The sequence below is a fragment of the Camelina sativa genome, chromosome 11 (assembly GCF_000633955.1).
Source record: "Camelina sativa cultivar DH55 chromosome 11, Cs, whole genome shotgun sequence".
NCBI lineage: Eukaryota > Viridiplantae > Streptophyta > Magnoliopsida > Brassicales > Brassicaceae > Camelina > Camelina sativa.
Window position 1 is genome coordinate 16,854,241 of NC_025695.1, and position 26,678 is coordinate 16,880,918.

At 35.9% G+C, this 26,678-nt stretch overlaps 3 protein-coding genes and 1 pseudogene across 3 annotated transcripts; 2 read left to right on the forward strand and 2 right to left on the reverse strand.

The window, feature by feature from the left end:
• On the forward strand, nucleotides 4,790–5,713 carry LOC109127292. Its single transcript, XM_019231882.1, has 2 exons — nucleotides 4,790–5,011; nucleotides 5,432–5,713. Exons 1-2 carry the CDS (start codon nucleotides 4,790–4,792, stop codon nucleotides 5,711–5,713), a joined length of 504 nt encoding a protein of 167 aa, XP_019087427.1.
• LOC104728058 lies at nucleotides 12,979–14,608 on the reverse strand (annotated as a pseudogene).
• On the reverse strand, nucleotides 15,499–17,618 carry LOC104728059 (cytochrome P450 708A2-like). The gene is made up of 8 exons (XM_019231883.1): nucleotides 17,365–17,618; nucleotides 17,149–17,252; nucleotides 16,937–17,046; nucleotides 16,675–16,824; nucleotides 16,230–16,568; nucleotides 15,925–16,107; nucleotides 15,722–15,849; nucleotides 15,499–15,619 (listed from the first exon to the last, which is right to left on the reverse strand). The coding sequence occupies exons 1-8, from the start codon at nucleotides 17,574–17,576 to the stop codon at nucleotides 15,499–15,501; spliced, it is 1,347 nt and encodes a 448-aa protein (XP_019087428.1). The 5' UTR covers nucleotides 17,577–17,618.
• LOC109127538 lies at nucleotides 24,307–25,392 on the forward strand. The gene is made up of 4 exons (XM_019232476.1): nucleotides 24,307–24,463; nucleotides 24,564–24,844; nucleotides 25,044–25,114; nucleotides 25,241–25,392. Exons 2-4 carry the CDS (start codon nucleotides 24,588–24,590, stop codon nucleotides 25,276–25,278), a joined length of 366 nt encoding a protein of 121 aa, XP_019088021.1. The 5' UTR covers nucleotides 24,307–24,463; nucleotides 24,564–24,587; the 3' UTR covers nucleotides 25,279–25,392.

Sequence of the window (26,678 nt, forward strand, 5' to 3'; positions counted from 1 at the left end):
GAAAGATAAGTTCAGTCCAGGAAAGTTATTGGTATCAGCAGTTCATCAGGTCATGCGTTCGGACGCGTCCAGTGACTATAGTATTTTGCTTAGGCGAACATGAGTAGGATAGGGAGAGCTAGGATTTGGAGTTGGCTAAGCAAAATAAATCAATCAATAATTAGCATTCTATAACTTCTTCTTCTCCGAGAAAACATTGCCTTGCGGGAGATCAAAATCGCTAGAAGGCCTTGGAGAAGAAGAAGTTATAGCATGCTAATTATTGATTGATTTATTTTCCGCTGCGTGTATCTTTGATGTTATTGTTGCATATTTGCATTATTGCTTGTGATTGGGGGTTGGGCTGGGATTATTAACTGTTAGAGAACCCGGACTCATTGAGTAATCTTAGATTACTCATGATGCTACTTTTGTTTTGCAGGTAACCAGTAGTGGGTTAAACCGTAGGGGGAGCTGGGACGTTAGGAAAAGCCAGTGTAGGTTTCTTGTCTTTTTCTAAAATATGTTGGTTTGAATAAGGCTTGTAAACTCTTTTGGAGGTTAGCTCCCGGGCGAACATCTTTTGTTAGGATGTTTAATGTTGTATTTTTACTCGAACAATCTTTGTAAAATAAAGTATGTTTTATATTCGATGTTGTTCCTAAATGATTATGGTCTTGTCCGGACCATCCCAACACTCACACACGACAAGGGTTGGCAAGCCTAAACCTGGGTCTGAGTTGGATGTGCCGCGGTATGGATATTTGGGGTATCGAATTCGTTTTAATAACCTCGTTTGACTGTCCGCGTGTATCATCAAGTGGCATCCTTGACCGTCCTGTCTATAGAACGGTTTGGGGGTGTTACAAGCTTGTTATCAGAGAATGGTTCGTCATGCTCATGGGAACATGCATATTTTTGGTTTTTATCGAGTCAAAATGGTCGCAAAAAGACAATTAGGAAATTGTCTCGTCCTCAGCTTTATTAGGTAGATGGGTTAGGACCCACCTTATTTGATCGTTGCAAATGTCGGGACAAAGAGAAAGTGGAGGCCGGTCGTGGGGATTGCAATCTGGTTATGAGAATTGGAACCTTCGGTATCCGGACGATGCTAGTTTGGGTAGCTCAAATGGAGCACATAGATCAGGACCAAGAATTTCATAAGTTGATTTGTCTCTCTCAATGGGATCATTGGCTGGTGGCCAAGCTCGCTCTCCTTGCAAAGAAGAAACATATGGACCTGGATACGTATCTCCGGTCAGATCAATGTCCATCTCTAGCGGCCATACAAATCCAAATCCTGTTCCGTGTGAACAAAGATCACCAACTGTAATTGTGGAAGAACCACAAGGGAACCCAAATTTTGATCAAAATCCAAATGCACCCTGAAATGCTTTCCCTCAACAAGGAAATGAATCAGGACCACCATGGTTCGTAGGAAGAGAAGTTGACCTAATGATTAGTTTGCTTTACGGCATGGTGGAGCAGATGAAGCAAAAACAACAGGCGATAGCTACTGTACAGCTAGGATCAGCTCACCCGCCTGATTATCTTAAGATGGTAATGATGATGAAGAATATTGGAACGATAAAATTTCCTGGAGGTGCAAACCCGTATGAAGCAGATAAATGGCTCCAAGATGTGGAGAGGAACTTTGCGACAACCCGATGCCCGGAGACTTACAAGAAGGAGATTGCGGTTCATTATTTGGAGAAGGATGCTTTGAGTTGGTGGGCTAATGTTGAAAAGAAATTTTTTGTAAGGCCGACATGGTTAGACTTCCGTCGTGAATTCGAGAAGAAGTATTTTCCTCCAGAAGAAAGAGATTGTCTTGAAACCCAGTTCTTTGATCTGAAACAAGGAAATAGGAGCGTTCATGACTATGAAGTTGAGTTTGCACGACTGAGGAAATACACCAACTTTGGACAAGGTGATGAACTTGCTGTGATCGGTAAGTTTATCCGAGGACTACGACCCCAGATTCGAAACCGTCTTCGTATACTCAAACTTCGAAATTATTTCGAGGTGGTAGAGAAAGCTGTTATTGCTGAAGAGGGACTAGTAGAAGAAAGAGAAGAGATGCTATAGAGCGAGGAAGTGTTTAGCCAAGCCACCAAGCCAAGATAGATAACTGTTTAAGGCAGGCCAAGAATAAAATGAAAGGGAGAGTGAATCAAGAGAGAGGACCAAAGATCATATCAACTGCTGTTCCAGTGTGTTACAGTTGTAACAAGCCTGGGCATTTTGCTCGAGATTGTTTGACTGGTCAGCTATCCAAGCAATACAAGCCTCGTTCGGAGGTGGTATGTTTTACGTGTACGGAGAAAGGACACTATGCGTATGAGTGTCCGACTAAGGATGTTGGTTCTGAAGAAAAACCAGGCAAGGCAATAAATCATGCACCACCGAGTCATCCATCTGGCGAGTCCACATCTAAGAAGCGAGCAACATCAGCAAAAGTTTATGCCCTAGATTTAGATAAAACTAACCTACCAGGAACTTCTAAGGGTCCCATCGCAGGTATGTATGGGTTCTATCTTAACTCTTTTTGAAAGTGTTTTTGTGTGATCATTGCTTGCATTTTACTAGTTAGTTTATTAGTATTATGTTTGTTGGTTGGTGTTGGTTAGGAACATTACGTGTTGGTGGAAGATCCACCCATGTATTGTTTGATTCGGGAGCTACTGATAGTTTCGTATCTCCCGAAGTTGCTCATAGATTTGAAGGGACTTTCAAAATGGTAAAAGTGAATGTTTCCATTAGAACCCCTGGAAAGGAAACTCTGAAAGCTCGAAACCTTATATTAGGAGTACCAATAGAAATCCCTAGGAAAACCTTTAAGGCCAATCTTCTAATAGTACCTTTAGAACGTTTTGAAGTCATCCTCAGAATGGATTGGCTATCAGGCTACCGAGCTCAGCTTGATTGCGGAAAAGGAAGAATTTTGTTTGAAGGAAGAAACCCATCGCTGATTGCTTATCAAGGTATCAACCCAAGTTCGGTTGTATCTTTTGTGTCAGCAATTAGGATAGAAAAGGAGCTAGAAGAAGGAGAAGCATACTTAGTCACCATAACAACCGTCGAAGATGACCTTGATGATGCACTAAAGATTGAAGATATTCCCATAGTGCGAGAATATGCGGATGTTTTTGAGTCTCTACAAGGATTGCCTCCATACCGAAGCAACCCTTTTGAGATAAAATTGGGACCCGAAGCTGCACTAATTGCTAAGACGCCTTACCGAATGGCACCGGCTGAACTTTCTGAGCTAAAACACCAGTTGGAGGACTTACTGGACAAAGGATTAAAACGACCAAGTTCTTCACCATGGGGATCCCCAGTTTTGTTTGTCAAGAAGAAATAAGGGAGCATGAGATTGTGTATCGATTACCGAGGAATCAACAACATCACGGTTAAAGACAAGTATCCGTTACCAAGGTTTGATGAGTTACTAGATCAATTAAAAGGGGCTACTTGCTTCTCTAAAATTGGTTTAGCCTCCAGCTATCATCAAATTCCCATCACAAAAGCTGATATTAAGAAGACAGCCTTCCGAACCAGATATGGGCAATACGAGTTTGTTGTAATGCCCTTTGGACTTGCTAATGCCCCGACAGCCTTTATGCGACTCATGAACGAAGTATTTCACGACTATCTCGATGAATTCGTGATCATATTCATAGATGATATCCTCATCTATTCCCGGAGTAAAGAAGAACATGAGGAGCATCTACGAAAGGTGTTAGAGCGCTTAAGGGAACAACGATTATTTGCAAAACTTAGCAAATGTCAATTTTGGAAGCAAGAGATAAGATTTCTCGGACACTGTGTGTCAGCTCAAGGTGTATCCGTCGACCCAGAGAAGGTTATAGCAATTTGGAATTGGCCTCAACCCAAGTCAGTGACGGAAATCCGTAGCTTTCTCGGTTTTGCAGGATATTACCGGAAATTCATACGAGGATTTTCTTCTATCGTAAAACCCATGACACGACTAACAGGGAAAGGAGTTCCCTTCATATGGAATGAAGAAACCGAAGGAGCATTTAACAAGTTTAAGGAGACGTTGATCACTGCACCAATATTAGCCTTACCAGACCCAGGACGGCCATATATTGTGTATACTGATGCTTCACAAGTGGGATTAGGCTGTGTTTTAATGCAAGAAGAAAAAGTCATTGCTTACGCATCCAGACAACTCCGGAAACATGAAGAGAACTACCATACCCATGACCTTGAGATGGCCGCAGTAGTCTTTGCACTCAAGATATGGAGATCCTACTTGTACGGAGAGACGGTTCAGGTATTTACGGACCATAAAAGCTTTAAATACTTGTTTACGTAACCAGACTTGAATCTACGACAGAGGCGCTGGATGGAATTCGTTGCTGATTACGATCTAAAGATCCAACATCACCCGGGTAAGGCACATGTAGTAGCTGATGCCTTAAGCCGCCGAAAACTAGAAGTGGACACTGAAAAGGATCTTCAGATGTTGAATCAATAACTCAAGAATGTTAGTCTAGCAGCCATTGAAGGAGAACCGAGTGAACCCCTTGGTATGCAAATTGTACGCCAAGCTGGATTACTATAAAGAATTCGAGAGGAACAAGCACGAGATGAATAACTTCAGCAGATAGTGGAGGAAGTACAGAATCAAGGTGGTACCAACGCAAGTGGATATCAAGTAGCTGATGATGGGACACAACTACTCAACGGGAGAATCACTGTTCCAGATAGAGAAGGACTACGAGAAGAAATTCTGGGATTAGCACATCATACAAAGTTGAGTATTCACCCAGGTAGTGTAAAGATGTACAAGGACGTGAAGCGATACTACCACTGGCCAGGAATGAAGCGAGCAGTAGGACGATGGGTAGCCCAATGTCAAACCTGTCAACAGGTGAAAACCGAGCATCAAGTTCCAGCTGGTCTATTACGGAATTTGCCTATTCCCGAATGGAAATGGGAATCTATCGCGATGGATTTCATAACAGGAATGCCAGCCGCGATGGGGCAAAAAGATGCGATATGGGTAATTGTAAACCGATTAACCAAGGTCGCACACCTATTACCAGTCTTCCATGATATCAAGTCAGAGCAATTACCAGATTTGTATGTAAACAAGATTGTACCACTTCATGGTATCCCTGCTAATATCATATCAGATCGAGACCCAAAGTTTTCAGCCGCATTTTGGAAGGAGTTGCAGCGAGCCTTGGGAACCAATGTTTTTATGAGTAAAGCTTACCACCCCGAGACGGATGGCCAAACATAACGAACCATTTGTACTATTGAAGACATGATAAGGATGTGTGTATTAGATTGGTCAAAAGCCTGGAAGAAGCATTTACCGTTGATCGAGTTCTCATACAACAATAATTATCATGCCAGCATTGGTATGGCCCCGTTTGAAGCGTTGTATGGAAGACCCGGTCGAACACCATTATGTTAGACAGAAGTGTGGCGTAACGAAGGAGTTCAAAATAACATTATCGAAGAAACAATGGAGAATATCAAGATAATCCAGAAGAATATGAGAAAAACTCAAGATCGTCAGAAGAAGTATGCAGATCAGAAAAGGCGAGAGATAGAGTTTGCTGTCGGGGATATGGTTTACCTCAAGGTAGTAGCAATCAAAGGAAAAGGAAAGGACCGCTTTGGAAAACCCTCCAAGGTTGGTAAAAGATATGAAGGACCATTTCCTATTACCGAAAGAGTAGGAGAAGTGGCTTAACGCTTAGCCCTACCACAGACCATGGGAATTCATCCTGTGTTCCATATGTCTATGTTAAGAAAACACATCAGAGATCCTCATGAAGTACAACCGTCAAGAGATGAAGAAGAACAGACGCGTCCAGTCTATCCCGAAGCCACCTTAATGCTTATCCTTATCCATGACACATGTTCTCATCTAAAACCAATTCTTATCCCAAAACACATTCTTATCCTTATCCAACCTTAGCTTACCCCTTAAGTCTCCTACCCTTTATATAGCCCCTAGATTTCGACCATAGACCATAAGTTCTTTATTTCCGAACCACCTAAACTCTGCTTAGAAAATCGCTAGAATTCTAGAAGAAGGTCTCGAGAAGTTTCAAGACCGTTCAGCCAAGCTTTGTGAGTTTTCCGGTCGTGTGGAGTAGCACACGATTAGGAGTTTATTTTTTTGTTATAATTTTTGCATGAGGTTATAGTTTTATGTTTAGTAGAATTCATGCATAAATTTTGGTGAGCTTGTTATGCGTTTTAACGCATGAACGACTAAAGGTTTGTTTAGATCTGGCGTTTTGCTTGGTTTATTTTTGGATCAGATCTTTAGATCGGGTTGAAGTATTTGTTGGTATAACTGTTATGTTGTCCGCGTAGCTCTTATACTGATCCGTGATTCTTATTGGTTGTTGATTGTTGATTGTTATTTGTTGTGTGTGATATTGTTTGTTGATCTTGCTTTGGCTTGATCGATTTATGTGTTAGTAGCTTGTTAGTAAGATGTTATGAGTATCTTCTTTTACTCGTAATATCGTTTAAGTTTAGTTAGTAGCGGTTCTTTGATTGTCTCGACGGCTCGGAAAGGATCGCAACCGCCAAGCGCTACCTGACGAGGTAGTAACCTATTACCGTAAGGGAAGTAGGTCCCTTATTCACGGTCCAAGAGGAAGGGATGAGATCCTTTTAGTCTCTGTGACTAAGGATCGGGAAAACATTGCCTTGCGGGAGATCAAAATCGCTAGAAGGCTTTGGAGAATAAGAAGTTATAGCATGCAAATTATTGATTGATTTATTTTCCGCTGCGTGTATCTTTGATGTTATTGTTGCATATTTGCATTATTACTTGTGATTGGGAGTTGAGCTGGGATTATTAACTGTTAGAGAACCCGGACTCACTGAGTAATCTTAGATTACTCATGATGCTACTTTTGTTTTGTAGGTAACCAGTAGTGGGTTAAACCGTAGGGGGAGCTGGGACGTTAGGAAAAGTCAGTGTAGGTTTCTTGTCTTTTTGTAAAATATGTTGGTTTGAATAAGGCTTGTAATCTCTTTTGGAGGTTAGCTCTCGGCCGAACACCTTTTGTTAGGATGTTTAATGTTGTATTTTTACTCGAACAATCTTTGTGAAATAAAGTATGTTTTATATTCGATGCTGTTCCCAAATGATTATGGTCTTGTCCGGACCGTTCCAACACTCACACACGGCAAGGGTTGGCAAGCCTAAACCCGAGTCTGAGTGGGATGTGCCGCGGTACGAATATTTGGGGTATCGAATTCGTTTTGATAACCTCGTTTGACTGTCTGCGTGTATCATCAAGTGGCATCCTTGACCGTCCTATCTATAGAACGGTTCGGGGGTGTTACAGTAGTAGACTTCAAGGGATTTATGTTGGCTTGTGCTATTCGTTCTTGATCGATTAGTTGGTCTTTACATTTGACATCTATAATTGGCCTATACATTCAAATATAAATTTAATTTTATTGGTCATATGAAAACCGAACATTTTGGATTTATTATATTTACATCCAAAATCTTCAGTATTCTTTTAGCAATAGAAGAATATCATTTTGAAGTCAAAGAAACAAAAATTATTTTTGAGGTAATAAATTTTAAAATATATTCAAAAAGAAAATTTATGAAATCAAAAACTCAAGTATCATATTTTATTTTATAAAGCTTAGTTCTCAGAGTTAATAACTCACCAGATCTCAACACGTGTTAGTTTTAACGATCAGAGATCAAAGTTAAAAACACACCAGATCGTGACACGTGTCAGTTTAACGATTAAATATTCAAGTTAGTAACTCATCAGATCGTGACATGTGTCAATTTTAATGATTAAAAATGACAGTTTTTAAGACTTTATATAATAAGATATAGGCAAAAATCTATCAATATTATCCTTTTAAAATTGGTAAAAATTATATCCATTTAGTCTTTTTATTTATCATGGTATTAAATCTGGAAAACCCCGTTTTTTCTTTTCCAATATGGAAATGCGTTTCACGTTTGTTGTATTAAGAGATACATCAGTAACTTAACTAAAGTAAAAGGAAATACAAAAAGCATTTCATATTCCGTTTAGCTACGGCAATTCAATCGTCGAATGTTTCTTTTTCAATCAAGATTTCAAGAATTCAATCGTCGAAAATATGAAATCATCATTATGTGTTCTACACTTCTACTATACCTTGTTTCTTTGGAAAAAAAAAAAAAAAAAAAAAACCCCATTCTTCAATAAATTATTTTATCTCTTTTGTAAACCATTGGGAATATATTGTACACTATATCCAAAATATTCGGTTAAAACAAAAAACTGATCAATCTCTATCCTAAATCAGATAAAAAGGAAAAAATAATTAATACATAATGTATCTTATTAAACAAATTGTTATTTGTAAATATTGTACAGCTGAAGATACATATTAATGATCACATAAAGATTTAAACATATTGTCTAAATTTTTTAATTTAGCGAAATAAAATCTATATATAAACTTCCGTAAAAAAATAAGCAGATTTAGTTTCTAATATGATAACTAGGAAATATCCCATGCATAAAGCACGGGTCAACATTTAAAAAAAAATATTATAGAATAATAAAGTTATTGTCATACTTTTTAAAAAAAAATTATTTTTTTGAGATACGATTTATTTTTAATTGTTCTGTAAATCTATACATGTTTTTTTTAATACTAATTATTTTAGAATATTATTAGTATTTTATTTTTGATGTAATATATTACAGTTTTATATTGCTTTTTTGTTGTATTTGCATCATTATTTTGTGAAATATAAAGTAGTAATTTTAATATTATAATTATGAACAAATAAAATTTATTAATTTATCAGCTATATAAATTTAGTTTTACCAACCCGCAAATGTGAAAATTAAAACACACAATTTATTTTTATAATCGAGTAATATATCTTTATTTTTAAAACTTCAAATCACAACATATGCAGAAAAAAATCTGCATTTTATTAATCATAAGTATTATATGAAAATTTCAAACAATTTGTAAATAAAATAAAATAAAAATGATAGTAAAATCATAATTTGAAATTATAACAAAATCCTCAAAATCTAGTTATTAAAAATAATTATATTGACTACTTGGATATAAAATCTTAGTTTTTGAAATTCTGGTTTGTTTCTATTTTTTAAAAAAAAAAATTTGTAAATTTCGTCCGTAATTTATTTCAGAGAGAAAATATTTTTTTTTAACTAATAATTATTTAAAATCAATAGCATAACAATGTAAATTTAAAGAAGAAAATAAACTCTACTATCCATATTTTTAAAAAATCTTAGCAGTTAATTTTTATTTTTTATTTTTTTAAGTACAAATTAGTTTTGATTTGAATAGATTTATTTTACTTTTCTAGATTTTGTTATATTTGATCTGTCAGCGTTTTTATTTTTTAATTAATTATATTTATTTAAATAATTAATTAATCTTAATTAAGTTTTCTAGTGACAATTGAAGATAATTTTTTATACATTTTAAGGTTAGTTTCATATTTATACTTCTCAATTAATACAGAAGGAAGACAAAAGTCACAAGTTCATAGTTTTGTTTTTATACACTTTATAGTTACATCTCAGAAGTGTGTCAATTGGGCATAATTGAGCTGAATCCCACCACTAAAATAAAATAATATAAGATAACCATAAAACTGAAAATCATTAAAATGATTTTAAAAGGTATTATTTTTCTAATTTAGGCTCTAACAGACTTTTAAGACTTTAAAATTATTTAAAGCATTGACAGCCATCTTTTAACCAATCACACTTTTTTGTATTTTTTTTTTTTTTTAAGTTATGAAAGTCCCCTTTTTGTTTTTTCTCCTCCTTGTTTTCTCATATTTTTAAAGCGTTAAAACCATACTGTAAAACTAAGCAATTATAAACATTTTTTTTCTTCTATTATATTTAAAATCTCTCCAATATATATATATATATATATATATATATAGTTTTACATCTTATATTTTAACAAATTAACAATGGTTACTTTTGGTTGTAGAGACTTTAACTTTAAAATTTTAGCTGCAGAGAATTTGGTTGTAGATGTTTTGACTGTAAAAACTTTAACTGTTAAAATATGATTGTTTACCAACAACTTTTAAAGCTGTAACTATATTTAAATATTAATAACTAATATATATTATGTCAGAAATTAATTCATATAGCACTTTAATGACAAAATAAAAATTATTAATGATAAATTAAAATTTTGAAAAATATAAGTTAATCAAATATGTGATTGATTATTGACTGATCATTCTGGCAAATATTAATAATATTTTTTAATTATTTTGAATGTTTTTTTTCTATTGAGTAGTTATATGAGCAGTAAAAAATTCATTAACCACTAATCAATGCATTGTTTGAATGTTATTCTCTTATTAGTGATGAATTTCATAAACTCTTTTACAATATTATTGATGATGATGAAAAAATAAAATTTATTATTGAAATAGATTTTTTTTTTACAACAAAATACAAGATCAGCTCAAACGAGCCAATTGGGAGGAAAAGTGTTCACATAGGTAATCTGATGCGCTCCACTCTAGCACGACGCGTCAGCTTGTCCGCACTACCATTCTGTGATCTGGGGGGATCAGGATTACAGAAAATGATAGGAATTCTTCCTTATCTTCTTTAGTCACGTCCAAATATGTCTTAAAGGCAGGCCACTCGGAAGGCAAAGACACCATCTTCACCAAATTAGAACATTCCGTGAAAAAAAATAACATTCTCATTATCTGCGCCAATCATACACCGCATTGCCCAAATGAGAGCTTCCACTTCTGCATGGAGGGGTGACAAGCTACGACGAGAATTAGATGCACCCATAGTGGGAGATTCCCCTTTAGAGGGAATGCAATGTCATCCTCTACCTATAAACTGGCCAGTCGCCTTCCAAGATCCATCCACAAAACATCGGTGGTTGGTTCCATACCTTTAATTACGTCAATAGTATTAACCGTAAAGCCAGAAATCGGCCGAAAGCCACCCTGAGGCGAGGGTCCCAAAGAATCCTCTTGCGCCAAGAACCAAAGCTTTGCTTCCTCCTCCGCTATCTGTAAGATTGTTGATGGATTAGAATCCAAATTGCTGAAAATTTTATCATTTCTGGGCTTCCAGATATACCAAAGAATCCACGGAAAAACATCCACCAAAAGAATCTGCTGAAATATCCAAATAAAGAATCTATGTTTGCATAGATAGAGTCTGAAGGAAAACAGCTCGAGGATGTCGGAAATAGGGACAAATCCCAAACCTGCCTAGCCGGAGGACATACGAAAAGAGCATGATTGATTGTCTCTTCCGTCCCTCCACAAATTGTACACTCCAGATCATAGCCCATCCCACGTCGCCGCAGATTAGTTGTTGTGGCTACACAACCCGTAATTGCTTGCCACAAAAAATGTCAATTTTTTGGTGGACACCGAAGTTGCAAAACAAAAGCCTGTAAAGGAGTAATGTTGGGACCGGAAACAGGAGAAGCGGTTCCCGGTTTCTGACGCAAAGCTTGATACCCATATTTGACAGTATACAAGCCAGTTTTTGTCAAATGCCAACCCAATCTATCCGGTGTGGGAAGATTACCAAGAGGTAAAGCAGAAATAAGGGCAACATCCTCTGGCTCGAAAGAGGTCGAAAGCAAAACCAAATTCCACGAGTGCGAGCTCCTGTCAATGAAAGTTTCAACTCTAAGCGTAGGATCGGCTGGCGATCCCGAACGCAATGCTGGTCTCGGGCATTGAGCATGAATCCAGGGGTCAGACCATACTAAAATGGAACCTGTTTAATAAGTCCTTTGTTCACCAGAGAGTGAGCAGATACCATACTCCGCCATCCATAATACAGGGAATAAGATTTAATCGGATTCAAAGGATCAGAGTGCCTATAATATCGACCTTTAAAAACCTTTGCAAATGACGAGTCTGGAACTGAAATCAACCGCCAGAGTTGTTTAGCCAACAATGCGGTGTTAAAGTCATCCAAACACCGAAAAACCAAACCTCCATCCAGTTTATCATCACATAACCTGTCCCAAGCGATCCAATATAACCCTCGTGTTTCTCCTATTATTGAAATAGATTGTAAAACAAAGATAAGAAAATAAGAGTAATTAATTTATAAAAATAAAATATGTAAAATATATATATAATTTTGAAGAGATTTTAAATATAATAGGGAGAGAAAAAATGTTTTTAAAATTGTTTAGTTTTAAAGCATGAGTTTTGAAGCTTTTAAAAAAAATAGAAAAACAAGGAAGAGAAAAAAAATGAGTAAAATCAATATTTTTAATGTAATTGTTTATTTTTAAGAAGAACAGCAAAACAGTTACTGTCGAAATGTCAAGAAAAATAGCAAAACTAAAAGAAAAATAAAGTTTAGTTGAAAAGTGTGGGCTTGCCAAAAATGCACAAAAAAACTATCATTGGATATATAGAGGATTTCAATACTTTCTCCGCTTCAATAGAACTTTTGTTTTACAACTTAAGTTGTGTTTGATAAGAAATGCTGTTTCATATTTTCAATGCAAATGTTTGTGAAAGCTTTTATGTTTTTTTACAGTATCTTTTTTTTTTGTCATCAATTACATCATCATAATCGTTATTTGATCTTTATGTTATCATGGTGGTATTCAAGTACCTGCAATTTACACGATTATGATGAATAGTTCCTACGACAAATTATTTTATGATGCAGCTTTCTCCGTAACATGCAGAGGCATCCATACATTCAGATTAATGATGGATGACTCTGCATGTTTAACATTCCTACGATGAACATGCTCTCTTTACAACACACAAGACTATGAATGATTAGGAAGACTTGTTTTTATCCATGGTTTAAGATCGTTTAGCACTTGTGGCATGAGTTATTAGGAATTTAAAACATAATCATATCACATGTTTGATATATCACGAGATTAGTTAAGAAAACAAAAAAAAAAACAGTAAACAAGCAAGCATCTCAAAGTAAAGAACTAGGAAGGTAACTGGTTTAGGGTTCGAGGAACAGGAGTGCACCTAAGAGGTTGAGACATGGTCAACACCATCGTTCCAGCAGCCTCATTCATGTTGACTTTCTCTCCTTCGATTTTCCAATCAAAGCGTTGCACCATCACTCCAATCGCGGTTCCTACAGAGACATAAGCTAGATTTGTTCCAGGACAACCTCTCCTTCCACTGGCAAAAGGAATGTATTTAGGAACTTATCTCTCTTCTCGTCCTCTTGCCCTGATCTTGAAAAACCTAAAAATCTCTCTGGCTTAAACTCCTCAGGATCTTCCCAAAAATCAGGATCTCTCATTATAGCATAGGAATTAACAATAACTATTGTCTTCTCTGGTATGTGGAACCCTTTAATTTCACACCTTTCTTGGAGTGTCCTTGGCACGAGAGGCCCAGGTGGATGCAATTTCTTTGATTATAGCTTGCAAGTAAGGAAGGTTTGGTAGGTCAGTTTCTTGAACCAACCTTGTTTTCCCTACAACAAAATCGATTTCTTCTCTTAGTCTCTCAAGAATCTTGGGATGGTTAATGAGCTCTGCCATGATCCACTGTATAGTGGTCGATGAGGTGTCAGTACCTGCAATGAAAAGATCCTATATACAGTAACAAACATTTGTTAGTCAGTAAAACCAACGGTATTTTGGCTTACAAAACCCACCTAAAGAGAAGAAAATTTACCACAAACAAGGACTTAATATGGTTTCTTGTGATCTTATACTCTGCGTCTTTGTCTCTATAAGCTTCCAACAACACATCCATCATGTCAGTACCTTGATGATGCTCCTCCAATTTCTCTTCGTGTTCCACAAGAATCTTCTCCAGCAGCTCGTCAAACTTGTTGGAAACACTCATAATCTCTTTTTTAAACAGTGAGATTCCAAGCTTCTTAAGCGGTTTTTCAAAAACGGTGGCCAAGAAAATTTTCTTTGTCAAGGCCATCGACTCCGTTACCAAGCCTCTGACTCTCTCCGCCTCACCATTCTCCTCAGAACAACTCCTTCCCATGATCATCTTACAGATGGTGTTGTTATTGAACTTCGCTGCTTCCTCACCGATCTCAACAGTCTCCTTCTTCACTGCCTTGTCAACCAGAACTTTGTAAAAGCGATCAAGCTCATCTTCACGGAACCTTCGTGAACGTTCGAGTGCCTGCGGTCCAAGAATCTTTGTGACCATCAGCTTCCTCATGAATTTCCAGTAATCTCCATAGGGAGCACTGATGAAGCTATAGGATCCCAGTAAGAGAGACTCTTCAATCGGAGGGGAACTCCGAAAGGAAACATTCACGTCTTGGTCCCTGAAGATATCGTAGGCCACTGAGGCCGAGGAGGCTAGGACTATGGGGACGTGAAAGATGTGGAGATGGAGAAGAGGTCCATACTTGGATGAGAGTCTCTGAAAAGACTTGTGGGTTAAAGTAGACAAAAGAATGAGGTGAAGATGACCGATGATCGGAAGAGAAGGAGGGCTCGGAGGAAGACTACGGCCATCTCGTGAGTTCTTTGGTTTTATGAAGAAGAAAGAGTAACAGAGAAATGAGAAGAGACATAAGAAGATGAAGATGAAGCTTGTTTGAAGGTCAAGTGTGATTATTGCTGCCATGGTTGCTCAAAGTGCAGAGACAAATGAAGCAGACTAATCTTTTTGTCAAGAATCAATGTATTATCATGCTCTGTTTTAGTAGCAAATATGATATGCTTTCTCGTCGAAAGAACGTGAAAAAATTGCAAGTTGTAGTCTTCTCTTTTGATTTATATTATTAAATCCTAGTTTAAGAACTCGTTAAGCGTTTTCATCGCCCAACGTGACAACTAGAATACTTCTATCAATATTGTCAGATTCTTCTAATATAGATTAAGCGCATGTGAAATACTTAGATATTAGGGTAATTATCGCTTTGAACGTAAGGAAGAAAAAAAGAAAGAAAAAAGAGGAAAAGGTATATGTAGAGCTGGAAACTCTTTACTATAAGTCTATAACCCTTTGCTTTATTGGATTTCAGTTTAAAATTACTTAATATTAGTAATTTAATTATTCACTGTCTCCTATATATTTGTCAAAGATCTTCCTATTCATCTAAATTTCTCCCCATCTTATTTTGCTATAGGGACTTGTAAGAAGTGTTTTGATGTGGATATCTAGGATCTAGATTTACTATACGCTTCTGGAAGACGATGATGTTTTGAGATGTAACCGTAATATAGCAAAATGAAATGTACGTATTAAATGTTTTCTGGCGTATATATGTTTCTGATCTGTAGTATGCTTTTGAACGAAGTATGATGGTCTGACTCTGAGATATAGATATTATACACCACCCATGTTATACGAAGTGTTAGGCGTACACTATTTATTCAACGGAAACATACATATTGACCACTGGCCTCTTAAAAGATGGGTCTTGCGCGTTTGTAGCAACCATAACAGTCGGACAGAAAAAAAGATATTTGTTTTACTCTGGGATTCGAATTAACAACTTTAAGATATAACTACTAGCTCTGATAACCAACATTATTATCCACTTTGGTGTCATATGAGAATTGAACATCAGATCCACATGGAAACATAAGCATAAACCTTCGAAGCACTGTAGTCTCTTTCTTCATTGACCACCTTTAAACCATGGGTAGATAGAAAACAATTTAATTAAGCAAAAAAAGCTTCGAGCTGTTAAAAATAAATTAATACATTGTACAATAGGTAATAAAAATGAACCTGTATCTAAACAAATGATGTATAAAAATGGCCATCTGAAGCTTAGCGAACTCAGCTCCTACACATAGTCTAGAACCAGCGCCAAAGGGAATGTACGATTTGGAGAGGATTGAGCCCAAGTCGTCACTCTGAAAATTCAATGATTATATGCTGAAAATTATATAAATTTGACTAGTGGTATAATATAAGTTAAATAAAATCACCTTCCAGCGCCATGGATCAAATGCTAGAGGGTCATCATACTTCTCCGGATTAAAATGGACATTAGCATAGCCCATGAAGATCCAACCAGCTGGAATTGTATAATCACCAACTTGGAAATCATGATCAGTTATTCTAAGTACTGTAGGCGCTGTGCTTGTGATCCTAAGCGACTCATATATCACCTGAAATAAAAGTTAAAAACACAACATTTGTCTCACATATATATATCAAGGTTAATAGACATACAACTTACAACTAATTAACAATGAGTGGATTTATATATATTACTATGATACACACTCACCATTTGGGTGAACGTCATTGATTTGTAGTCTTCCCATGTTAAGCCAGCCTCCTTCTCGGGCTTACCTTGGACAACTCTATCATGCTCTCTTTGCAACTCTTGCATGACATTAGGGTGATCGCTTATGAATTTAACTGTAGCCGCAAGGATCCCTGGTGTTGTCTCATTAGCAATCAAAAAGAAAGTATATATGTATTCAATCGCATTCTCGACGCTCATTTTTTCGGCTCCGCCTTCCATTTCTCCGAAGATAATCTTGAAAAACTCTCCAAACTCCTCTCCTGATGCTCTCTTCTTTAATACTGTTTCTTTTATTAATTTCATCATCCGCTTTCTTGCCTGTGAAGAAACACATCATAGGAACGATTACCTTCCCTCAAATTATATTCACAATCATAGGAACGTTCCAAGAGAATTGAAACCAATCCCTTGGAAAAACACATACCTTCATCATTCGATAGACACTAGTCCCAGGAATGTTCCAAGAGAATTGAAACCAATCCCTTGGAAAATATCTCCAACATAGTGCAAGTTCTTTTGCTGCCTCTGGTTCCATTTCACCCATAACTTTCTTTGCAAGACATTCAATTAAGATCTGTAAAATTCGATGATATGTGTTTGATGAGATGATCCATTAAGTAATCCGGTAAAACAGAATCATGCCACGAGTTACAGACATTAAGAAAAGGATAGACTTTTTTTGTCACCTTGCTTGCTGTTTCCTTGACGTCAAGACAGCCGTTCCTGGCTCCTTCCTCCATGTATGTGCGAGCCAAAACATCGACGTCTTCTACCATCTTCAGCTTCAAATATTTTGGACCCAACAATTGAAATGTCAAGTTCCGGACATGTTTATGGGACTGCTTGCTCTGGATAAACAAGTTGTTTTTCCCAAATAGTCGTGCTATGCTCTTCGTGATACCTGGAACATGATTTGCCTTTACTATTTCCAGGTTCAGTTCAAAATCCAACGAGATTATAGCTTTGCTTCCAAATAAGCTTGTCCGAAAAACTGGTCCGTATCTTTTCGAAAAAGTATGTCAAGGAAAAGTTAACGTAAATTAGGTGGAGTAATTAAGTTATATATTTCTAAGTTTACATACAAATGATGAATGCTAGAGAATTTGCAAAGAACCTGAGAACTCTCTCTTTGATGAATGTCGGAAATTGAAGAACGTCATGAGGCTTCATGAACTCAAAAGTGTCTCCAATGATCGGAAAACCCATGGATCCTGGTGGTAGTTTTCCATTGATTTTCGGATTTCTCCACTGATAGATCCAATGAAATAACGTCACCACAATGAGTGAAACTACCACAGCCAATAATAACTCATAAAATTCTACCATGTTAACTTCTTTTCTTCTCTCAACAATGAGTGAAGATGTTTGTTTGAGGGGTTTTCGGCCGGTATAAGATGCGAGGGAGGTACTCTCTTTATATTGGTGCTCTCTTCATGGACTCACTAATGCTATTTATATAAGTGAGTAATCTTATTAAATATTAATCAAAGGTTTTTTAATGACTTGTGATACTTATATTTTTGTTAGATGTGTCTTTTTCTCTTAGCTCTAAAAACACCATTATTCATTTTGTTAAGTTTTGTTATACTTTTATATTTTTATATTAAAAAGTGTATTTTTCTCTCACAAACAAATACATCATCTATTTTCACTAGATTTTCATGAGATTTAAGATTATATGTATTAAAATTTATTTAAGAGATAAATTTAATTACAATGTTTATTTTTAACAAGAAAAAATAAAAGATTGACACATGGCATGCATCCCTATTTTAACAAAGGGTTTTTCATTATGTCAAGTGATGTTACATATCTATTTTTCTAAACCAATCAAAACATTTCTTACAATTTGATTAGGGGTGTTTAATTGAAGGTGGATTCGGTTTAGTTTGGGTTATTTTATGTATATAATCTAGAAGTATCTATCTTGGAACGGGAATCGCGTCTCTAATCTGTGACAATTTTTTTTGTCCCATAACCATTTTCTTTAAAATAATTACATGTTTGATATTTTTTATTAGAAGTTATTAGGTAAGAGATATAGATGGGATACCCTATTTCCCATTTGAATATTTTTTTTTAGGACATTGATGTATATTTGCCAAACTTCTGACATGGTTGAATAAACTTACTGTAACGCCTCGACAACCACCTCTCACTGGACCTCATGTCCACTCTCAGTTCATGGGGCCACCTTCATTAATGGACTTCACGTCCTCTCACTAGGCCCGTGAGCCTATCCATATCCGACGGTCTGTTTGGTACGTCCAAGAGGCTTTAAAGACATGTTACCGTCCCTACAAATCACCACATGATCTTTTCCTGTGTTTTATCCTCATTCGCACAGTTCTGACTATCACTTCCCGGAAGGTCACCCATACTAAAACTACTCCAGCATAAACACGCTTAACTGTGGAGTTATCTCAGGACCTTTGACCGAAAAGATAAGTGCACTTTGGTGACATAGGTGGCCAAATCAATTATTTTAAACTACTCTGCAAATTGGGGTGTCACACTTACAATGTGTTAAACTCAAAAAAAAAACAAGAAGAATCATACTGAAATCCTCCAACTATAATAGATATAATTGTTTTAAAAACCATATTTACAGATTATAAAGAATTTGGTTAATTTTCTCTTGTTGATAAAACAAAATCAGGATATACTCTATAATATTTTATACTACATATATATATATATATTTGTTTTTCATGTTTTATAAACATATATTATTAATTTTATTTTAACTTTTTATAATTTTAAATTATTACTGATTATTAAAAATAATTATATGCCTAAATATCAATAAAACTTTATAAAAAAATTTAAAATCATGAATATCTCAAATAATTTATTAACTTTGAACATTTATAATATTTATAGCCTTGTGAACCTATTGAAAATTAAAATATGATAATAAAATCAAACAAAAATGAAAAAAAAAACAGAAATTTATCTTAATTTTTTTTCCAAATATACTAACTAAAAACTAATGTTTTAAAATATTTATAATATTTTACACTTATATAGAGTTTAAATACTGTTGATATCTAGAAAAATTATATACCTTAAATACTATTAATGTTTTAATTTTTTTATAATATTTACATAAAATTTGAATATCATTAATATTAAAACATTTATAAAGTTTAATTGCTGAAGATGTATGACACTAAGTGGAGAAATTCCACTAAGAATTAGAGGGGGTATTCAAATGATATTTTGGATAATTTGATGGGATTTTGGATTTTGAGAGTTTTTAGGATACTTAGGTGGATTTGTTAGTTTTTTCAATCTTAAGAAAGAAAAAATAGTTTGTGATTTGGTGAGATTTTAAAAGAATATATTGGGTGATTTTAAGAGATTTTTAGAACCATAATGAAAAAATTGGATTCCAAACAAAACCATTCTCGTCATGAAGTGAATAATTTTGCAAGGTCATTGTTTTCAATTATCACCCTCTCGTTTTCATTCTCCATTCTCGTCATGACTATATCAATGGGAAACTCTCGAAGGTTGTTGATATCATCACTGCTAACATTTCCATTTTGGACGATGCGATCGAACTGTGAAGGGATTAATCATGTCTTCTACGCTCTAATGCGACTAAAAGAAGGGATCACTTACTTTTTGAATGCATATACCCAAACGCTTTCTCTGTTAAATCCTTCTGTTTGTGTATTCTCTTGACTACGTATGTACCCGTCTTGCCAATGGTGGTAGACAATTTGATGGTCTTGTCTATGTTTATAGAAAGACACTCAAGTCTAATGGTATTGCTGGTCTTTACCGTGGATTTAACATCTGTTGTGTTGTGTTGGTATCATTGTCTATTGTGGTCTGTACTTTGGACCCTATGACTCTATGAAGCCTGTTCTCCTTACTGGAGAGAAGCAGGTTCGTCTTGTTGTCTTTCTCACTGATCTGGGTGTTCTCTTGCTTATAATTGGTTGGTTTTGACATGTTATTGTTCTCTTTTGGTTATTTCTGGACAGTTTCTTTGCTAGTTTCGCTCTTAGATGGGTCATCACTAATGGTCCGGTTCTTGCATCTTACGCCATTGACACACAAGAATGATGATCACTTGCAGGGATGTATTTAAAGAAACGTATCATCACATTCACTACAGAAGACGTCATTTGCAGAGGACTATTTCTTTTTTCTTTGTGAATTAATTTTTTTAAAAACAAATTTTTCAAAATAACATCTCCCAAGGTGTGATTTTTTCTGTTGGATTTCTCATGTAAAAATGTATCCAAAGTCTCCTAAAATCTGTGTTTTGATTTTCTATTAAAAAAAACTTATACTTTGAATAACAGTAGATTTTATATGATTTTGACAAATTATTAATTGAATAACATGGTATTGTGAGTGATTTTGAATGATTTTATAGAAATTCCAAATTGAATAACATTAGATTTGGGAAGTGATTTTAAAATCATAAGTTGAATAACAGATGATTTTAATAAAAAGCCAAAATCCTCCAAAATTCTCATTTGAATACCCCCTCTTATTTTATTCCAAGAGAAGGGAAAGTGGAGAGGAATATTCCTTTTTCTTGGCGCCACTTGTGATTTTGGGAAGCAGGAGGGCGACACCTCACCCCAGAGGTGTCACCACGAAAATGCCAAGTGTTTGCCTGAGTGAATGTCATTGTGACACCTCACCCCTCTGCGTGTGCCATGAAGAATCCACCCAAGCCTCTATAAATACAACACTTCTTCTCATTTTGGAGAAGAGAGAAAAAAGAGAGAACTTGCCCAAAGGCTGGTAAGAGAGAAAGAGAGAAGCTGTGAAGAAATCCGCTAAGTTCAAAAAGCTTTGCCGATTAGTTACTGCATTTGTGAAGTTGCGTCGAAGCTAGCAAGGATTTAAACGGTTTTGGCTTGAGTTCTTTAATTTTTATGAGTTCAGGGAGCATTAATCTGATCTAGTTCGATGTCAACGATTCGCTCTAGTTTCAGTTTGCATGTGCATTTAGATTGCATTTTCTTGAATTTCTTGTTACATTTTCTTGATCTTATGCATCTAAAGTTGGTTGCGAAGTGATGAGATGTGCTCCATGTTAGATCATGTGCATGATCGTCGATCTATACATTTTGATATATTGCATGTGAGGTTAAGTTTTGGTACTTGATGTTTTATGTGTTCTCTAAAACCTTAAAACTTAAGTATCAATGGATTGGAAGGTCTTAGTGTGTGGCATTCGTGACAAGAGGTCCAACTAGCCATAAGCACACTAAGACAGGGATATGGGTGACCTTTGCAGTAATTCTGTCTCGACATGCAGTCAGACTTATGTCTTGTGTTGCATGTTGACACTAAGAGCTCGGAGAGACTTGGTTAGCTACCTTGTCTGAAGCTGTCTAAACGATAGTGTAGCCTAAGTGATGTTCCGGTTGCATGCCTTAGTGGTTGCAATGCGGGTGTACACAGCTGTAGTGTAGCAAGAGGCAGCATATCCAAGCCCTAGTAAACTTGTTTAAAAATTTATCCATTATTCAAGTTTGCATGTTGCATCGATTGGTTGCGTATGGTTATTTGCTTGGCTTATTACCTTTTGCATGCTTTCTCTGATGATAGGTGTTGTGTTTGATTGATTCCTTGTATTTTGGAGTTGGGATGGGAATCTAATCTTCTGCATGGACCCCTGAGACTCACTAAGTAATCTTAGATTATTTATGATAATATTTTGTTCTGCAGGTAACCGTTAGAGGGAAGCTAGTGGGCGTGTTGGACGATAGGACCCCGATAGTGATGGTCCTGCTTCGTCTTCTTTATCAGCAAAGAATTGGGGATACTTTACTCGGAACTTCCCTTCGTCCTCCCAGGTTGTAACCTTCGGATTCTGCTTTCCCAAAACACTTGAATTTGAGGAATCCTCCTTTTCTTCAATTCTTGTATCCATCGCTCGCCAATACCCATTGGTCCTTGATAACTCTCTAATTTACATATTTTAGGCATCCTTTTTTGTCCATATTTTGTATTATATATACCCTAACCTTAGCGTTTTTAGGTCATTAACTGTAGAAATCCACATTTAGGCCATTTAGGGTGTTGCATTCTTGCATTTTGCATATTTTGGATGGAAACAGGTGCTTTAGAGCCTAAAATGGGGAGAAACAAGGTCAAATCCGAGCATGTACCCGAAGGAGCTATGGAGCAGGAAGAACAGTCTGAACCTCAACCCGGTCAAAGAGGATCAAGGGCAGGACGAACAACCCGAAGACCTATCCGAGGAGTGATCCGACCACATCCTCGAGCACCGCCTCGAGCAGACCCTCGAGCAGGACTGGGCAGCTAGGTTTAAAGGGTTTCCATATATAAACCCCTCTTCTTCTTCCTCTCGCCCTAGCACGCCGCAGACCCTTAGAACAGAGAGCGAGAGCTTCTGGGAGAGAAATTGAGCGATCCAAACTCTTTTTCCACTTTGTTAGGATTTATTTTCATTTTCTTTTTGCTATTCTTCTAGATTTCGATTATGTACTCTTCTACTCTATTTCTATTTCAATACAATGCAGTTTTCGTTTATATGTGTTTTTATGTTTTCTGCAATGAGATCTGAGTAGTGAAACAAAGTTTCTAGGGATGGGATAGATAAATATGTGTTCTTGATCGGTTAGGATGTCTTAGCTTGATTGTTTATGTTATATAAATTCCTTTCTAGATTGGTGTTCTTAATGCTATTTTCAGACCGAGAGGTTGAGAGTAGATCTAGCACTACAAGAAAACATGGATTTTACGACTACAGTTGACAACTATATATGTAGTCGTCATTTTTGGTGACTAAGTAGCAACTATTTAGCAACTATTTTACGACTACATATATTTGGTTGTATATCAGTCGTTTTTTGACGACTACATATCGTAGTCGCTAGTTTAGTCGTAATTTAGTGACTATTTTATGACTATATTGCATACCAAAATATGTAGTCGCTAAATAGTCACCAATTTAGCTACTAATATGGGACTCATAGTAAATGTCGCTAAGAAGTCACATATCAGTTGCTAATTAAGAAAATCAAAATTTTCAAAATTTAACCCCAAACCCTTAACTAAACTTCAAAACCTAAATCATAAATACTAAATCTTAGAAATTAATTCATAAATCATAAATTCAAAGCTTAACCCCAAATCATAAACCTATACCCCAAACCATGTACTTTAAACCCTATAACTTAAATTTAAACTTTTATAATGCATAGTATATAGAAATTAAATTGTAAACCATTTAACCAAAATATAACCATTATGTGTATAAAATAAAATCTATATCTAAAACTATTTAGTGTATACATATAATTTAATATTTTCAAAAACTATTTACTTATACAATTTATTAAATTAGTCATTTTAAAATCTAAATCTATTTGTTGACAAAAAAAAAAAAAAAAACCTAAAACTAGTCATTTAGTTTGGGCCTTAAAGGCTTTTGNTGACTATTTTATGACTATATTGCATACCAAAATATGTAGTCGCTAAATAGTCACCAATTTAGCTACTAATATGGGACTCATAGTAAATGTCGCTAAGAAGTCACATATCAGTTGCTAATTAAGAAAATCAAAATTTTCAAAATTTAACCCCAAACCCTTAACTAAACTTCAAAACCTAAATCATAAATACTAAATCTTAGAAATTAATTCATAAATCATAAATTCAAAGCTTAACCCCAAATCATAAACCTATACCCCAAACCATGTACTTTAAACCCTATAACTTAAATTTAAACTTTTATAATGCATAGTATATAGAAATTAAATTGTAAACCATTTAACCAAAATATAACCATTATGTGTATAAAATAAAATCTATATCTAAAACTATTTAGTGTATACATATAATTTAATATTTTCAAAAACTATTTACTTATACAATTTATTAAATTAGTCATTTTAAAATCTAAATCTATTTGTTGACAAAAAAAAAAAAAAAAACCTAAAACTAGTCATTTAGTTTGGGCCTTAAAGGCTTTTGTATCACTTTGAGTTATGATATGATTCAAAACTTGGCCAACAAAAAAAAAGAAAAAATCAACAAACAAAGAAACCTACCCTAGATCTGTACCTCCATTCCTCGAAACTACACTTGGAAAAAAAAAATCATCATCACTCTTGAAACTCTCCGAAAAACTCTCACTCTCATCGCGATGACTCTGTCCGGCCAAACCTCCGACCGTCGTCTTCCACGTCCCGTCAATTTGAATATGCCGGGTAAGTCTTCTTTCTCTACTCACCTCCCCCTTATCTCTATGACTTCTCGAAAAAACCTATTAGACCTAAACATTTCACATCTGTTTCTTTATCTACTCAGATCTCGCTCGCTTAGAAGCTGAAAATGGCGGTTCAATCATGTCAGAGTGCGTCTTTTGGGATCAGAACAGCTTCACCTTCTCAGAAACTCACTTCGAAACCTGTAGCTCATATCAACGAAGCTCAAACCATCTTTTGTACTGTCAATTTCGTGGTCTGCTTTGAATCCCGGTCAAATTCCGGCAAAATTCTCCGGAATTCAGTGCCGGAATATTCGCTTCTCTCTCCGATTCCACATTCTCTTATGAACCACCAGAATCTGAATCTCCCTCACTTGAAAAGGTCAGTCAAACACTTTTTGCTTGAACAAATTGGGGTTAGTCAAAGTAGCAGCCTTTTTTTGTCATTTTGAAACGAAACATGTTGTAAAGCAAGTTGTTCCATCAAAGCCATGTCTGTAAGTTTTACCATGTTGCAAGTATAATTGTGTTTATGCAAAAACCAATATAGAATTGAGTTACTAAACTTTGGGGATTTGCAGGAGAGTGGATGATTCAGAGAACATTTCTGTCTCACTTAATGTGGAGACTGTAAAGGGCAAAGGAGAGGATGGTAGAAGAAACAAGTTTTTGCTTCTCAATTAACTTTCATTTTATATGTTGTCTGAGACATACTACTGATGAGGTGAGGTAAGTAAATAAAAGTACTAAACTTTGGATTCTGTGATGATTTTATCAGGAGAAAGGATGATGCAGAGAACATCCCTGTTCCTCTGACTGTAAAGAACAAAGGACACGAACGATTCTTGCAGCAAATCTGGACAAATCCACCATCTCCTCAATGCTTCTCAGAGAACCGGACAGCTCCTTTGAAACCCTTGAGGACCAAACCTACGGTATGTTATAAAACCCTTTCCTTTTCCTTGCTAAAAACAGACACATACAACCTTAAAGTCTAACCCTTTAAGTCACCAATTTGAGAAAGAAGAAGGAGAACCAAGCATAACAAACTTACTGAGTAGTGGTTGTCATTTTGTGTACAACTAAATTTTTTTACCGACTTACGATTTACGACAACAGGTTTTAGTTGCTATTTAGTTGTAAAACACTATTTAACGACTAAATAGGGACTAATAGTGTAGTTGTGATTTTCATGTTTTCTTGTAGTGTAGGGTGTTTTGCCATCGAGAGATGTTGTTGAAATGCTTGAATCAATCAATGCTAGAAATTTACTCACTTAGCCTAAGAGATTAGATGTGTAAGAAGTTTATTGACAATAATGAATCGGTTTGTATTGTCTGCTTGGTCATGTTTCTCCAACGAGAGTTGGGTAGGGGAGTGATCAAGGTTGATTTTTTCTATCACGAGATTGTTTTAACAAGGTTTTAGAGATTCATTGTCTAGGGAATATTTGCTTGAGGCATGTAGGACATCCATAATGGTCAGGAACACTTAGGAGTTGATTACCCCATCCTTAGGAGCTTTTGCATCTTGATTGTTTACGTTTTTATTCATAACTCGACCCTATACCCGAACTGGTACTCGATCACCAGCTTCGTGTACACCTTCGAGCTGTTCTTACTCTCCTTCCTTACCCGATCACTCCACCCGATCCTGTACTCGAATGCTCGCATCGAGTACGTAGGTCGTGTGGTTCTTGTTTATTTATTTTCTTTTAATTATTTTAGGATTGTTAGATCAAACCCCAACTATTGCTTGGCTTGACTTGTTTGTTCTGATGATATCTTATCTGCTAGCATAACAACATTTGGATTGATAACCCTTTGTACTACAACTGCATAGGGAATTGATACCCTGGGTGAAAATCCTATTATCAATTTGGCACCATTGCCATTTGGTTGAATTTAATTTGCTACGTTTAAGATTTCAGCACTTGCTAGATCAAGTTCTATTATATACTTAGGTTCGTTACTGACTTGTTTACTTTCATGTTTCTTTGTTTTGCATTTCAGGTACAACCCGAGAACCCACCCGACTCATCACTCGATCACCTGGATCGAGTAGACCCTCGTGTACTCACTCGGTCAACTGATTGTGCATGCAAACACGATCCAAAGGTAGCCAACACTTTCATCCACAACAAGTCCAGCAACCATAACCAACTACAATTGAGGAGGTCATGAATAATCAGAATGGTCCACAAGCTCCTCAAGAGA